Below are 16,312 nucleotides of genomic sequence, written 5' to 3'. Positions count from 1 at the left end.
CATGTGATGTGTTTGTAAAAAGCTTTCCACTAGCCTGTTTGTAGCAGGACAGTGAGGAGCTGAGCATATATGCTAATTCCATTTGAAGTCTCTTAAATGATTGACTGTGCATCTAGTTGTATCTTCACCTGTCGTATCCCTTTTGAGACCAAGTTTTTTCCAGTATGAGTCTTCAAAACCATGAGGGTTCTTTTCTAAGGGAACTTGTGACAAAGTCTAGAGATTGGTTGATGGAGAAATAAGTGAAATAGCAGCTCCAGTACTAAGCTCCATGCTTGTAGGAGTTTCTTCCATTCATGGTACAACCTGGATGCCATCTCTGACTCCGGCTTCTGATAACACACGAGGGGCTAGCTCTTGATCAGTGTCACTAGAGCTCTTGTTTTTCCCCGCATACATGTTTTGTTGGCCTTTAAAGTGCTACAAGATGATTTGTTGTTTTTTAAGTTTTTCCTGACTTCAATCCTTTCATAGGTTCAGTCTTCACAGGTGTCTTCGGGTACATCTACACTGCATGCTTATTTTGAAATAAGCTATTCCGGAATAGGCGTTATTCCTTGTAGAATGAGGTTTACAGATTAGCTGTCCATTATTTCGAAATCATTTCAAAATAACGGAATGGCTGTGTAGACGCTCGCATTATTTCCAAATAACGCTTGTTATCTCGAAATAATGGTGCAGTGTAGACACATCCTTCTTGGATATATGGTTACTCTGTGTTGCTGGTCACTGAACTGTAGTCCTGTTGATATGCCCTTCCTTCCTCATGCACCTTGCCTCTTGTTTCTCCTTCTGCCCTCTCTGTTTGTCTAGCACTGACTTTTTGACCTCCCATCTAATCTTGCGTTAGTTGGTGGAAAAGCTTTCTCCTCTTCAGCTTCTGTATGGCCCCACCACACTGGCTTTCTGTCCCATGTCAAATCTCAGCTGAAAGTATCTTTCTTCTGTCTTGCTTGTACCTCTTTGTTTTCCCCCATGCTATTAACTCTCATGCACTAGCTAAGCGTGTGTTTGTTCTCCTTGTAAGGGATCTATGGAACTGATGTGCCTTAAATGGTTAATAATCAATTATTCCTTCTGGGCCGTAAAATAAAAATATTAGAAAAGCTATTCACTTCTGTCAATCCCAAAATAGGAACCACCAATAAAGGCAATAAGAAAAGGTGGGATAGTTTTCAAAGGGATCAGCCAACTTTGTGTAGTCCCTAGACCCATTATAGAAAAAATATGGCTAGTAGAGGATATTGTTAATCACCTAAGCAAGAATCTCTCATGATTTGCATTAGGGATGTGATAGTGTACCTGGTTAACTGATGAGTCTGGGCTCATTGGTTATCATTCATAGTTACATACAAGTTTCTTCTTGCGCTGCTGCCTCTGTATCAGAGGCAGCAGCACAAGGGGGAACTTGTGCTGCTGCCTCTGATAGAGAGGCAGCAGCACAAGTTCCTCTGTATCAGAGGCAGCAGCACAGGGGTTGGGGAGCAGGTGGGAGCTGATGCTTGTAGGGAACCTGTATCAGAGGCAGCAGCATGGGGAGCAGGGCAGACGGCTCCCAATAAGTCAGTGCTTAAATGCTGGCTCCATGTGAGCACTGGCTCCCGCAGAGCCACCTGCCCGCCCCACCGCCCCCCACTCTGCACTGACATGTTTCAGCGGTTACACATTCACCAGAATGCCCCACTTTTTCACATCCCTAATTTGCATATGCATAAACCTCTGGTTATGTCTACATTTGAGGGGTGAACTGTTGGTTATATAATTATGTGGCTTCTAGGTGAATGAATAAACTGTTGGCTGGTTAAGAATAGGCAAGTATTCTGATTTGGGAAATAGTATTCTGGTTAAAAGCTGACCTGGAAAGACACCAGTGTGAGAGAAGTAAGTGAATGCTTCCTGGACTGAATAAAAAGGAGTTAGCCTGTTGGATTCTACTATAGACTAGGGAGGCTTGTGTGTGAGATCTCAGTTTTCAGATTGAATGGGCACCTTGGCAAATTCACAGATTGACCCCCCTTTCTTGCTTACACCTTCTCATGGGTGTGCCACATAGACTCAAAGAACACTAGAAATGGAAGGGACCTCGAGAGGTCATCGAGTCCAGTCCCCTGCCCTTATGACAGGACCCAGAACCTTCTAGATCATCCCTGATCGATGTCTGTCCAACCTGCTCTTAAATATCTCCAGTGATGGAGACTCCACAACCTCCCTCATTTATTCTAGTGCTTAACCACCCTGACAGGTAGGAAGTTTTTCCTAATGTCCAACCTAAACCTCCCTTGCTGCCGTTTAAGCCCATTGCTTCTTGTCGTATCCTTAGAGGCCAAGGAGAACAATTTTTCTCCCTCCTCCTTGTAACACTCTTTTAGGTACTTGAAAACCGCCATCATGTCCCCTCTGTCTTCTCTTTTCTAAACGAAACAAGCCCAGTTTTTTCAGTCTTCCCCCATAGCTCATGTTCTCTAGACCTTTCATCGTTCTTGTTACTCTTCTCTGGACCTCCTCCAATTTCTCCACATCTTTCTTGAAACGTGGTGCCCAGAATTGCACATACTACTCTAGTTGAGGCCTTATCAGCAAAGAATTGAGCAGAAGAATGACTTCACCGTATCTTGCTCACAACCCTCCTGTTTTGTGAAAGGGTTATACATTTGTTTCTGCTGTTGAATGAATGGATCCGTTCTGTCACCCGAGATAATAGAAGCTCATATTGTTTTGATCTAGGAGCTCTGTGTTCAATTCATGCAGATGATCACTCCACTTGCAGGCAATATTACAAGTCGTGGCCTATTTGAGAATAAAGGATGAATTTCCTTTCACTTGGCTGGGATTGAACACCCTCGGAGAGCCATCATGGTTGCGGTTTTGTGGCTGCTGTTGAAAGTTTGTTAAGAGTAACTTACCTATAGCAAGATCCTTGCCCAATGTCACTTGACGTTGCCTGCCTCAGAAGGGGTGACTAGTAGTGAAATATAGTAATAAGCCCCAGAGAGGTTACTTCAGAGTATCAGTGGCAATTGGATCACAAGAGGATGAGAACTGGGAAGTTGCTCTTATATCTATTACTTACCTCTGGAATAACTGTATTATCTACCATAGGAACATTTAAGGACACAGTTTTTAATGAAGAACTCTCAATAAAATAAAGTACAATAAAACGTTTGTCGTATTGCTTTGTGTTGTCCTAGCATTCCCAAAACAAACCATGTGGATGCTTTAGCAACCTACCTGGGCTCATTTAGATGCAAACACAACAATGCTCCTAAATAGCTCCCTTGTTTTTAAGAGGAACAAGTTCCAAATATTGCTGTAAGGAATTAAGCCTTGACGTTGTAATTACTGGTTGTAATTTTTGAGTGAATGCAGCAATTAATTATTGTAGTTTTCCATCAGCGCATTATATTGTGTGCCAATCTTACTATAACCACGATAATTACAAAAATGGAATTTTGCTTCCATTGGTATTGAAACTGCAGCTCACAAAACAGAAATTAGTATTTGAAAATAATAAAGTGATTAGTAATTTAAAAGGACAGCTGGGTTAAAAAATGATAGGTCAAAAAAGAAAACACATTTCTTTTCCAGTTTTGCTAGCACCTTACTTCATTAAAACAAAGAGAATCAGTCCCTCATTTTTCAGGCGCTCATGCGCTGACACAGAGTCTGGCTTGCAAACACACTGGGAGAGAATGTTGAATTCTGGTTATTACTGGAATTATAAAAGGGAAGGAATTCTTGGAAACATTTTTGGTTGATCTGTGGTTTTTCCAATGCTCAATAAGTGGTCTTTCTGAATGAAGCTGCATTGATTTGAGTACTTCTTTGCTCAACTGCATTTGGACGGGAGCTACTGCATCAACATAGTCACACCAGTACAACTGTTTTTAATTTAGGCAAATCCTAAAGGATGTGGAAGGGATGGAGATGATAGTCTGTATAGCAGGGAAAGGAATTATTAGTGCGGCCCTAAGAGGTAGAAGTACAAGTTATGGGATTACATTGTATTGAGGTACAGATAGGGTTAGAGTTAGTTAGGCTGATGATCAAGATTAATATTTTAACAACAGGAAGATTAAAGGAAGTAGTACAACGTCTCATCACTGGGGACATTTAGGCTACGTCTAGACTTCATTTCTCTGTCGATAGAGGGATGCAAATTAAGCACATCGAAATTGCTAATGAAGTAGGAATTTAAATATCCCGCACCTCATTAGCATAAATATCGCCGCTGCTTTTTTTCAAAGTGGAGTTTTTTGAAAAAAAAAGGCAGTCTAGACACAGATCTGTCAAAAATAAAGCCTTTTTTGACAGATCCTGTATTCCTCAAAAAATGAAATTTACAGGATCATTGAAAAAGGCTTTATTTTCGACAGATCCACATGTAGACTTCCTTTTTTTTAAACTCCTTTTCGAAAAAAAAGCGGTGGCCATGTTTATGCTAATGAGGCATGGGATATTTAAATCCCTGCTTCATTAGCAATTTCGATGTGTCTAATTTACATCTCTCTGTTAACAGGGAGGTGTAGTCTAGACACACCCTTAAAGGTAGATTAGATAAAGGGAAATTCAGTCTCAACTGCAGTTTCATGGAATTATAGAAATGTAGGACTGGAAAGGAACTTGATAAATCACCTAATGCAGTCCCCAGCACTGAGTCAGGACTAAATATTGTCTAGACCATCCCTGAGAGTGTTTGTCTAACCTGTTCTTAAACACCTGCAATGACACAGATCTCTCAAATTCCCTAGGGAAGTTTAGGGAAGTAGTTCTAGTGCTTAATTGCCCTGACAGTTAAGTTTTCCTAACGTCTCACCTAAATCTCTCTTGTTGCAAGTTTAGCCTGTTGTTTATTGTGCTGTCCGTGGTGCTTAAGAAGAACAACTTATCCCCATCCTCTTTATAACAACCTTCTTACACCAAAGTCACCTGAAATCACAGAGTTGGTCACAAACTTTCCATCGAGACTTCCTTTTCTATGGAAATGAACAAACATTCCCACAGGTAAAGTGTCAGCTTTTATCAAACAGTTTCAGATTTTCACTGGAGAAGTGAAAACCTGAAAATGGAACAGTTTTGAGTGGACACCAAAAAAAAAAAATATTTTGGGTGGAGGGGAGTTGGTTTTCTGGCAAGATGCTGAAATTCTCTGCTGTCTGCCCTTCACTTTTTTTACTTAGCTTCATCCCCCAGTATTTCATGGCTTCTGCATCAAACCAGACATCGACAAATATTTGTGAGGGTCATCTCTGTTTTGACTCCGCCCCCAGCCATCCATATGTTCCCTGGAATATCAGTCAGGGCAGGAATGATCTTGACAGTGCATTTATCAAGGCTTTGTTGATGAGGTCTTTCCCACTTCCCTTGGGAGATTACAGCAAAAATGGTATCAGTGTAAGTAAGCTTTTTCTTGCTACTTCGTCTGCATTACCTTTGCTGGGTGTCATAGCATTTCTCGTGGCTGGCCTACTCTAATCAAACCCTCTTCATCATTGGCATTATTAATATTCCCAGCAGAGGAGAGTATAAGGTGGTAAATAATGTTTGACTGAGGCTGAGTTACAAAAAACTCCAAAGGTTGGTAACATGTAAAATGTCCCACAGAAAGAAATCTACAATAAAATCCTTCTTCGCAAGAGGGACGTGCTGTGCTTTAAAAATTGCCGGTGACTTAAGCGAGACAGTCTCTATCTGTACATTGAGATATGGCAGGTCCAATGGGCATACCTTCTGAGTGATGGGTATACTATGGGATGTATCAAAACTTCCTTTCTCACCATCCATTGTTTGTCTTGTCTATTGAGATTGTAAGTGTATTGGGACAGGAACTATGTATTTGTACAGAGCCTAGCACAAGTGGATTCTGATCTCATCTGTGGACTCCTGAATTGCTAACTTCAAGTGATTAAAAATTACAGCTCAGGTCTTTAAAATCATCAGTTTAAAAATGACATATTTTGGATATTTTTCCTTTTGCTTTCAGCTTCCTTAGCCTATAAGGTACACGCTGATCAAGGTTCCTAGCTTTGCTGTGCAACTATGAGGAACAGAAATGTACTTAAAAAGATACAAACCTCAACCAACCCACCCCCCAAAGTGGAGATTCTCACATAATCACAGGACTCCTGGAGCTGGGCCTTTATGTAACACCAACTACTATGAGATTTGTGACACAGTTATGAGAGATGGGATAGGTAGCAGATTTAAAACAAACAAAAGGAAGTTTTTCTTCATGCTGTACCCAGTCAACCTGTGGAACTCCTTGCCAGAGGATGTTGTGAAGACCAGGACTTTAACAGGATTTTAAAAAAGAACTAGTTAAATTAATTGAGGTTAGGTCTCAATGGCTATTAGCCAGGATGGGTAGGAATGGTCCCTAGCTTCTGTTTGTCGGAGGCTGGAAATGGATGACAGGAGAAGGATCACATGATGATTCCCTATTCTGTTCACTCCTTCTGAGATATTTGGCATTGGTCACTGTCAGAAGACAGGATACTGGGCTAAACGGGTTGTTGGTCTGACCCAGTATGGCTGTTCTTATGACAACCCTGACTGTAGGCAGTTCGAACTATAATAATTTCTCTTAACTTACTATGGCGGGGTAGGGCAAAGGGAGGTAAGGATGGGGCTAGTGTGCATCCACATGTCCGTGGCTTGACAACGTGAAGTGGGCATTGCTCTCAATGTGCTGGCAGTGCTTTCTAGAGAGTTATGTTCTTGTCCCTTAGGTACTGTAATTTATGCTTAAGAATTTGTGGTTATCTACAGTATCTTGGTTCTTGTAAGAATGGGCACCTATGCGAGCAATGGATTCCACTGCCTTTTTATCATTATTTCATGCATTTACTATCCGACAGACACAGTATCTACCTCTGCCTCCCATTCCTTCGGGGAGTTCTGTAATAGAATATATTGATTTTGGCCTCAAAGGATCCTCTTTTCTTTCTCCCCTCTCCCCGTTTGGTACAACCTCTGTAATTAGAAAGAAATGAGAGAGCAGAAGGCAGCCATTTTGGAAGTGTTCAGCCATCTGAATCCTTCTGGGCTTTGCTCACAGCAGCGTGTGAGCTTATCTGCTACATCACAGCAGGGGTTTTTTTTTGGTTGTGGGGTTTTTTTTTTAGCGTTTGGCCGCAATTTTTAGAGCACTGGTGAGAAACACAAACAACATCAAAGCAACATGGCCTATGCTGATTTTGGGTCCTCAAAGGGAAATTACGACATGAATCCAGAATTGAAATGAACTGAATGAGGAGAGGGGTTTTTTGGGAGGGGGATAAGAAAAGATTCTGGTGTAGCAGCGTATCTGGTGGGATGTGGCTCGCATTTCTGTGGGCAACCTCCTAACTTTTGTAAAGGAGTCCAACAAAACAAAATGTTTCCCTTGGCAAGGCACCAATTCAGAAAGGCTTTTAAGCACGTGCCTAATTTTAGGCTCGAGTAACTGTACTGGAGCCAATGAGATGACCTGTGTGCTTAAAGGTAGGTGTAAAATGTAGTGTCTTGATGAATTGAGTCTGGAAAAAACCATTACCTAGGCTAGTATCTAATATTCTGCACATTCAGTGAGTTGGTTACCTCCCAACATTGCAGTTTCTAGCTGTCTTCAGACCCCTGCCTGCCTTTGTGGCTCCCATCATAGACTTTAAGGTCAGAAGGGACCATTATGATCATCTAGTCTGACTCCTTGCACAACGCAGGCCACAGAATCTCACCCACCCCTCCTAGAATAATCCTCTCACCTAAATCTCAGATATTGAAGCCTTGAAATAGTTTGAAGACCCCAAGATGCAGAGAAACCTCCAGCTGTGATCTGTACCCCATGCTACAGAGGAAGGCGAAAAACCTCCAGGGCCTCTGCCAATCTACCCTGGAGGAAATTTCCTTCCCGACCCCAAATATGGTGATCAGCTGAACCCTGCATGCGGTGGCACTGGAACTATTTTTAGGCTGGGGGTGCTGAGCTTCACCTTCCCCTGCACCTGTTTGTGCCCCAGGCTGGGGTCACACCCAGAGCTGCTAACTCTCCCGGTCTGGATGACATTACCACAAAGGGCATCTGGTCTGGGAGAGTTGGCAACTTAGCCACAGATAGAGGTGGCTGCGGAGCGCGGATGGCAGGACCCTTGGGGCTGGCGGGACCCTGGAGGGGCTGCCCAGAGGCCAGGATGTGGGGCTGGCAAGTTGGCATCAGAGCTGGCCTCTGGGCATGGGGAAGCTGAGTGTAAAATATGGGGTGCCGCATTGGCCCCCACATCCCTACTTCCCACGCCGAGGCATGAACGGCGTTAGGAATCTGATTGTCGTGGCAGTGTTTGAGCTGCATGCCTACCTGATGGTACCTCTGCATTCCTCTGGAGGTGGTGGAGCTGGCCAGGACTTTGACAGGGTTCCAGAAAGAGCTGGATACATTCATGGAGGTTAGGTCCATCAGTGGCTATTAGCCAGGATGGGTAGGAATGGTGTCCCTAGCCTCTGTTTGTCAGAGGCTGGGAATGGGTGACAGGGGGAGGGAATCACTTGATTCCTTGTTCTGTTCACTCCCTCTGGGGCACCTGGTATTGGCCGCTGTGGGCAGACAGGACACTGGGCTGGATGGACCTTTGGTCTGACCCAGTCTGGCCGTTCTTATGGAGCAGAAATGGGTCTAAACCAGGGTCTGAATGCCTCTGATCTCACCTGTAATCCCAGATCTAATTCTCTGGGTGACCACTTTCCCAATCCCTTCCCAAGATGCATTTCTTCCACGCCCACAAGGGACCCTGTTCCCAAAAAGCCAGCCTTCCTTTCCACCTGTGCCCAGCCTGCACATGAAGCAGCTCAAGGTGCAATCCCTCGCATCTTCCTCCCACATTTCCTCCTCCGGAGGTGCAAAATTGCAAGTTTGTTTAAGGTGGCATCCAATCAGGATCAGCCCTTCCCTCTCCCCCCCGTGCTAGGTACAGCACATTCTAGGTGCCTTAAGCAGAGGGTGGGATAGATTGGATGTGAACTGCTGACTCAGTGTTACTGAAAAACTTGACAGAAGTCCAGGTAAGACCCAGGCTGTGTGGGAGGCTGAAGCAGTTGCTTCTGCGTGGCACAAGCTGAGGCAGAAAATAAGTTCTAAAGGCATCTTTTTTGTCATGACCAATAACTTTTTGTAGAATGCATTATTAAAACCCACTAGACCTACTCAGGCCCTCTTATAACAAGTCAGTGTATGCAACTCAACTCTCATGATCAGTTTTATCATGACAAACCAGTGTGTACAACCCAATGCTTAAGAGCAACCCTACAATAACAAACCAGTGTGTGTTGCCCAGGGCTCATGATTCACCTACAGGTTGCACCTCTCTATCCAGCATCCTCAGCACCTGACCGGTGCCGAACCAGAGAATTTGGTGGACCACGGGGACTCAATATTGTCTACAAGAACAACAAGAAGTCCCGTGGCACTCTATAGACTAACAGATTTATTGGAGCATAAGCTTTCTGCATCTGACGAAGTGGGTCTTTGCCCACGGAAGCTTATGCTCCAATAAATCTGTTAGTCTATAAGGTGCCACAGCATTTCTCGTTGTTCTTGCAGATTCAGACTAACATGGCTACCCCTCCGATACTTGTCAATATCGTCTAGCGGCATTACCAACTCTTCCACTGCATAGTGAGGTTTGAGAAGACATGTAGGGGTAAATTAAAGCTAAATAACAGCACAGAACACTGAGAACCAGGACCGGTGGCTGTGTACAACCATTACGGGACCACAGGAAACTTGGCCACACCCATGATTAGTGGGCATCTGGGTATCTAAAATCATCTCATACCATGGATGTAGCCGGACCAGAGAGTGCCGGCCTTGAGAGGTTCAACCTGTATAACTACAAACAAGAACAAGCCTACAATTCTAAGCCAGCTCAGAATTCAGTGAGAGATTTTTCCAAACTCTGTGGAACGTGTGCTCCGAAATCTCCTTGATCCAACTGACAATCTCTCCTTCACAGTTATATCCTGTGTGAGAAATTAGCATGCATGACCCCAGCACCTGAAATAAGAAGCCAGCATGTGCGCAGCGATGAAGCAAAAAAGCATTTGGATGTGGAAACATAGTTCAGTTTCAAGCTTCTCAGAGGCCTTGTCATAAGCAAGGAAAAGAAAAGAGGTTCTTTTTTCAAAATGGGTGGAAGAATACTTTGAGAATCCTTTTTATACAATCAGATACAAAGGAGATACTAGATTATTGGGACTGCGTTTTTCTCCACCCATTATCCCCTGAGCGATTCAAATGACCTGTGTGAAATTGACATGTTCAGCTAATTTATGGAGGGCGAGTTTCTTAACCCTTGTCTAGCCTCCAGTGTATTCTGTTCATTCTAGGGATGGGAATGACTAGTCACTCCCCCCACCTTGCTGCCTCTATCAGAAAGAGGCAGCAAGGGAGGGGGAAGAGGAAAGGGTGCTTCAAAGAAGCAATGCCGCTTGGAGACAGGTGTGAGCTGGGGACTCCCCCGCTAACCATGGGCTCCACGTGACGCTGCCGCTTTGAAATGCCACGTGGAATCTGATGCCAGGCTCCCCATGGCGTTTCAAAGCGGCAGTGCTGCATGGAGCCTGGGGTCATCTGGGGACTCAGGGTCCCCGCTGACCCAGGGCTCTAAGCGGCACTGCTGCTTTGAAATGTCATGGGCAGCACGGGGCCAGCGGGACTGCTTGAATCCCTCCCTGGCCCCATGCCCCCCCAGCACTTTCGCCTTGGAAGTGTAGCAACAGTGCTGGGGCTGTTGCTACATTTCAAAGGCGAAGGCGCCCTTATCGACTAATCAATTAGTCGATGCAAATTGCATTGACTATTCGATTAGCCAACTAATCTAAATTTAACATCCCTCGTTCATTCCCTCTGGGGCACCTGGCATTGGCCGTGTCAGATGGATGCTTTCTCTGACCCAGTACGGCTGCTCTTTTGTTCTTATGTACTGATTCTTGAGGGAACAGAGTTTTGCTGTGACTCCTAGAATAAGACATTTTCAGAGATGCTCTACTTATCAATTAAAGATTGGAAACTGGGATTAGAACAGCCTGGGGGATTGGGAAAGGTCACATCTGGACAATTGATAGCTGACCCCTATCTCTGTGATGGCTTGAATCAACAACTTAGATTCCCAAGCTCCAATGCTGGATAAATTTGGAAACCCAACTGACCCTGGAAGTTCAAATACATCTTGGGTCCTGGCCTTCTAACAGAAATGCATGTACAGCTTTAACAGCTTCACATCGATAATAAACCACTCATCCATATGTAACCACTCATCCATATATATTTTCCTTGGAACTATTTACTGGGGAAACCATGCAATACGTAACATTCTGAGAACAGCGGGAGAGGAACTGGGAGGACTTATGGATGGTCATTAGGATGAAGAGCAATATCCACTCACCAGACGGAGGACAATGGTTTCTTCCTTGCCCTATGCTGGCTCCCTGTAACTTGCAATCCCACACATTATGTCACACCCTTTTTGGAAAGGGATGCCAGTGGCCTTTGAAGGTAAGTACTGAACTATCACCAGTGACGTCTCTCTACCACCACGCTACACGGGAGCCATCTGAAAATACCAGTGTCCTACCACTGCAGCACTATGCTGGCTGCTTCTGCGCCACCTACCCAGATGTGATTAATTTTCGGTAGCTAAATGGGAATGCCATCCCGTTGCATTGGAGCTGAGAACCTGCTGGGAGAGGGATATTTTCAGAAGCACCTAAATGACATAGGATCCTACTTTCCATTTTCACAGCGCATCAAAGGCCCCGATCCTCAGGCCTATTTAGGTGCCTAACTGCCCCTGACATAAATCAATAGAATGACATGCCTAAATACATCTGAGCATCTTGGTCTTAGAAGCTGAAGTCCCACTAGAAGCTCTAAGTCCCTAGCGGTACGGCTACGCTGCACATGAGGATTATGGCGGGGGTGTGCTGGGGTCACTGACTCAGGCTCACTCAGGCTGTGGGATCCCCCCCCCCACTCTCACAGGGGCCCAGAACTCAGGCTCCAGCCCACACCTGAAAGTCTACACAGAAATGTGGAGCCCCGCCTCTCAAACCCCATGAGCCTAAGTCAGCTGACTCCACACTGCCCCAAGCAGACCTCCTGATTGGCTCCGTGGCTTGAGCTCTGTCCACTCAGGTGTGAGGCCACGCCCCTCGTCCATTCCCCCTGCTGAGGGACAGTCCAGAACCTGAGTCCTGCTGAGACTTGGGTCTGTGCCTGAGTGGAGCGCGCTCAAGCCACGGAGCCCGTTTGAAGGTCCGTTTGGGGCCGCATGGAGGCGCGAAAGTGGCACGTGGCAAATCCAGATTTACAATGCAGAGTGGAGGCCCATGGGCAGGCTTGGAACAGGACCATCCGCAAGCCCAGATCCAGACGCAGTGTCAACAGAACCTATGTTTCTTTTGGAGCTAGGACACATGAGGACTTCAAAAATGTTACCCAAATCCTAGGCTCTATTTTGCTGCCGGCAAGAGCAGGCTTAAATTCCAACAAAGCAAGTGAGTCATGCTGATCTTTTTGGCACTGTTGTATGTATTGAGAAATTCCCTCAGAGTACTAAGTTAGCCTCCTTCCAATGGCAAAAAATTTAGGCTCCTCCTGAGTCCTCTCTCCAGCAAAGCTCCCTTTGGCCTTGGCGGGAGTCGTATGTGAGTAAGGAATTAACAGCAGCAGAGTGAGGACAGGAGCTTGAATTCCTTTTATCCATGTCTCTAATTCACGAAGGAAGAAATTAGGAGATATTTAGGTGTCCAGGAGTCCTATTGGCAGAGATTTGTCATGCTGAGACAAAACTGGATAGGAACTATACCATACGAAGAATGGAAAATGCTGAATGGTTGCTACATGGAGCTTCCACTGTATATGTTGGACAAGTCCAGTTGTTTGGAATTAAGCCACAGCTTGGTTCCCACCTCTTAATGAAAAGTCTTCTTTGGCCTCAGACTCCTTTCTATGGCTAAGCAGGTGACCGGAACAGCTGCTCCCTAGTGGTCAGGAAGACTCAGCACAGTGGCGTGATGCCAGTGGAACGGGGGAATTTGGCTCCGCCTACATTAAGCCTCTCTGTCTACCAGTGCGCACACGACTAGTTCCTGTTTTGTGTGCAGGTGTATGTGGCGGTGTGGCTCTAGCCAGAGACCCAGTGGAAAAGAGAGAAGCCGGAGAATCGCAGAGATAATCTTTAGGGTCCACCACACGGACTCAACAGGTGACGTCCCCTCCCCCGGGCAGTTACCTGTGCTAGTCATGTGTATCCGGCGGTTCCCACAACTCCTCAATAGGGGCGGTTAGCATCCTTTGGCCTCTTCAGCTGCACCTTCAGCCTCTTCATGCCAATCTGGAAACCATTCATCGCCTGGATGGCAGCCTGGGCGCTGGCGGGGTTGTCAAAGCTCACAAATCCTGTCAAAACATGAGGCAAGGCGGGGGGTTTAATGAACCGAAGGGGCCGGCAGCGTTACATGCAAGACCACTGAGAATGAACATGGGGTGGGAAGGCAGGAAAGGACCAGGGAGGTGGGTGAGGGGAGGATGGTTGCCAATGGGGTGGGTCTTTACGAATCACGGTGTCTGACCCGAAAGCAAGCGCCAGACATTACACCACACAGAATCCAGGGTCCCGAGGGTTTGCACCCTAGGATGAAGGCATGCAGCTCTGAAGCTACGCCAGCCCCGACTGGGAGTTGGCGCATATAATGGGGTGTTTTCAAGGCATTTATTCTGTGTGTCTCTCCCTCTCCCAATGCCAGGGCAAATTGTCTACCACCCTCGATGTTTCCCTCATATCTTCTCTGCGGCGCCTTCTCTTCGCTGCAGTTATGAATGAGGGAACGTGATATAGACATACCTATTTGTTTACAACGGCAAAGTAAATACAGGGGTGACCCCAATGACCATCCCATGCCCACCGGAGATGGCTTGGACCCTAGACCATCACCACTAAATGCGTGAGCAATTACCACTTGAGGTGAAGGAGAAGCTCCATTAACCAGTTGCTGTAGTAGACTCTTATTCACCCCTTGAAGGAGGCAAACTCCTACACTTCCCTAGGGGGATTCATGAGTCGCTCAGGTTGTTTTGCACAGCCCCTAGACTGCACTGTGCTTGGCAGGCATGCGGAGCTCACGGGGGTGGGATCGCCCTGAGTGGCTGGACATACGAATGGGGTAATCATAAGGGGCAAAGGACACACCCCTTCATCTCAGCTGACACTTTGGGACAGACATGTGGGAGCAGGTGAATTCCCACCCTGTTGGCAGTGATGCAGCTGGGCCAACAAGTCCAGGGCATGCTGGAGCAGCCAGCTTAGATGACATACTTGGAATGGAGTCTTATTACTTTGAAATGGGAGATTGTGGAGCTTGTCACCGCGGTCTGCCCCTCCCCTCCATTCCCAGTGGCTGGAGGCCATTATAACAACACGGATGCTAATGGGACTAGCTACTGCTTGGCATCCTACTCTAACTCCAGCCTTAGAGACCTGGGATTTGAAAGCAGATGGCTGGAAGCACTGCCCCCCTTGGGGATCTGCCTTTAGCTGGTGACTCTGGTGTCTGGCGAAGCAGGAGGCCTTCTCAACATGTGAGGCACACCCCTTACGCTCTAGCAGTGAGCATCCTCGTGTGATGGCAACCTCCCTCTGGCCTGGGCATGGACGCGATGGAGCAACAGCCTGTGCTTCAGACAAAACCGTTTAGTTCTCTGTGATCGTTCCCCTCCCGGCCTCTGGCAGCACAAACTCTCTCTGGGAAGCTAGGGTCTGCTGATAAATAGGGTGAGGCAGAGAGGCCGTGTTAGAACCCCGAAAGCTAACAGGGTTCTAACAGATACCCGCCTGCCCCAACAGTGCAATGGAATGTGGTTTGCCCCCTTGCACCTCCATAGGTTTATAGTTACTCCTCTGTGTGTCACCGCTGATCTAAGCGTTGGCTAGCTACAGGTCTCACACACACACACACACATACACACACACACACACACACACACGTCGTTGGCTGTTAATGCAGTTCTGTGAGCAGCCATGAAACGAATGAATGTAAAGGTTACATCAAAGCCCTGGTCTACACTACGGCTTTATTTTGAACTAACCCCTCCCTTAGATCGAATTATTAAGCGGAGTGCCTGCATTACCAAGCCCATTATTTTGAAATAATGGGTCGCTTGTTTCAAAATCTGCACTCCTGCTTTCCTTGAGGAATAACGCTAATAGTGAAATAGTGATTTCGAAATAGCGGTCGTGTGGACACTCGGGTGCTGGTATTTCAAAATAGCGACTCCCCAGATTAATTTGAACGAATTACTCCCTAGTGCTTCCTGGGGCTCTGTGTCGACGTAGTGCGGCCACATTAACAGAGCCTGCCTCGGAGTAACTTTGAGGCTTCCCCGTAGTGTGGACATGCTATTTCGATTTTGTTATTTTAGGAGCTATTAAATCGATTTTAGGTATTTTGAAAGTTTCCTAGTCTAGACATGCCCAAAGTGAGATGAGACCCTAAATGAATGGGGCAGTCACATCTTCCAGTGGCCATGAGGGGTCAGCACAGGGAAGTAACCTGTGCTCTCCCTCCTTGCCTTCCTCCCTGAATTCAGTAGTCAGCGCTTTGTGGCATAGTCAGAAGAGAACGACACAGAGGAGGAGGTTCTAGCATTGCAGGGGTGAAGAAGGGAGACAGAGCTTTGCTTGCCTCTCATATTAGTTCTCATGTTCTTGGCAGAAAACTGAGCACAATGGTAGGGGAAACTCATGGAAGAGTCAATCAGCTCTTGGATCTTAGTAGACAACAATTATCCTGACTCTGAGAATACAAGCCAACCAAGAAGAGCTCTGATAATGTGATGAGCCTAGATTGTGTTGGATTGGTTGTCTGATGTGTCACTCAATATGGCCCTTACGTTGCTCCCAATGACTGCAATGGAGCAGGAACTGGCTCTGGGACCTCCCTAGGTCCCTAAGTTGACATTCCTATTCACTTGGCCCATATCTTTAAATGTAGCTCTTAAATAAGAGTGGCTTTCTCCCCCAAACTCTCCTCTAGGCTCTCAATGCTCTTACTCCAGCCATGACAAGACCAATGTCTCATTCAGAGATGGGCTGGTTTGAGCTGGGGAACTACCAACGTCATACGTTGACCTACGTCTGACCTGGGAGCTCCATCTTCTTAGCTAGCTCCCTTGCAAAACACGAGGTGCCCATCATTTCCACAGCCCAGGACCCATCTTTCTAGGATTGTCCAATCAGTTCTGAAGCAGTAGCCACTATAGTGACCTAGCCATATTCTAAAAATGTAA

General features: G+C 46.0%; 1 protein-coding gene across 9 annotated transcripts in view; it reads right to left on the bottom strand.

Moving 5' to 3' along the window:
• The window catches only part of CELF4 (CUGBP Elav-like family member 4), a 1,004,675-nt gene that overhangs the window by 26,896 nt on the left and 961,467 nt on the right, over positions 1 to 16,312 (bottom strand). For all 9 annotated transcript variants that reach the window (XM_075932764.2, XM_089779469.1, XM_075932765.2 and 6 more), the window contains exon 12: positions 13,260 to 13,426. In XM_075932764.2, coding sequence (XP_075788879.1) covers positions 13,299 to 13,426 — 128 coding nt within the window. In that variant the 3' untranslated portion in view covers positions 13,260 to 13,298. The remainder of the gene's footprint in view (positions 1 to 13,259; positions 13,427 to 16,312) is intronic.

Source organism: Pelodiscus sinensis, chromosome 6 (genome assembly GCF_052426305.1).
Source record: "Pelodiscus sinensis isolate ZL-2025 chromosome 6, ASM5242630v1, whole genome shotgun sequence".
NCBI lineage: Eukaryota > Metazoa > Chordata > Testudines > Trionychidae > Pelodiscus > Pelodiscus sinensis.
The sequence above is the reverse complement of the archived record's forward strand: the minus strand, read 5'-3'. Positions and strand labels throughout refer to the sequence as shown.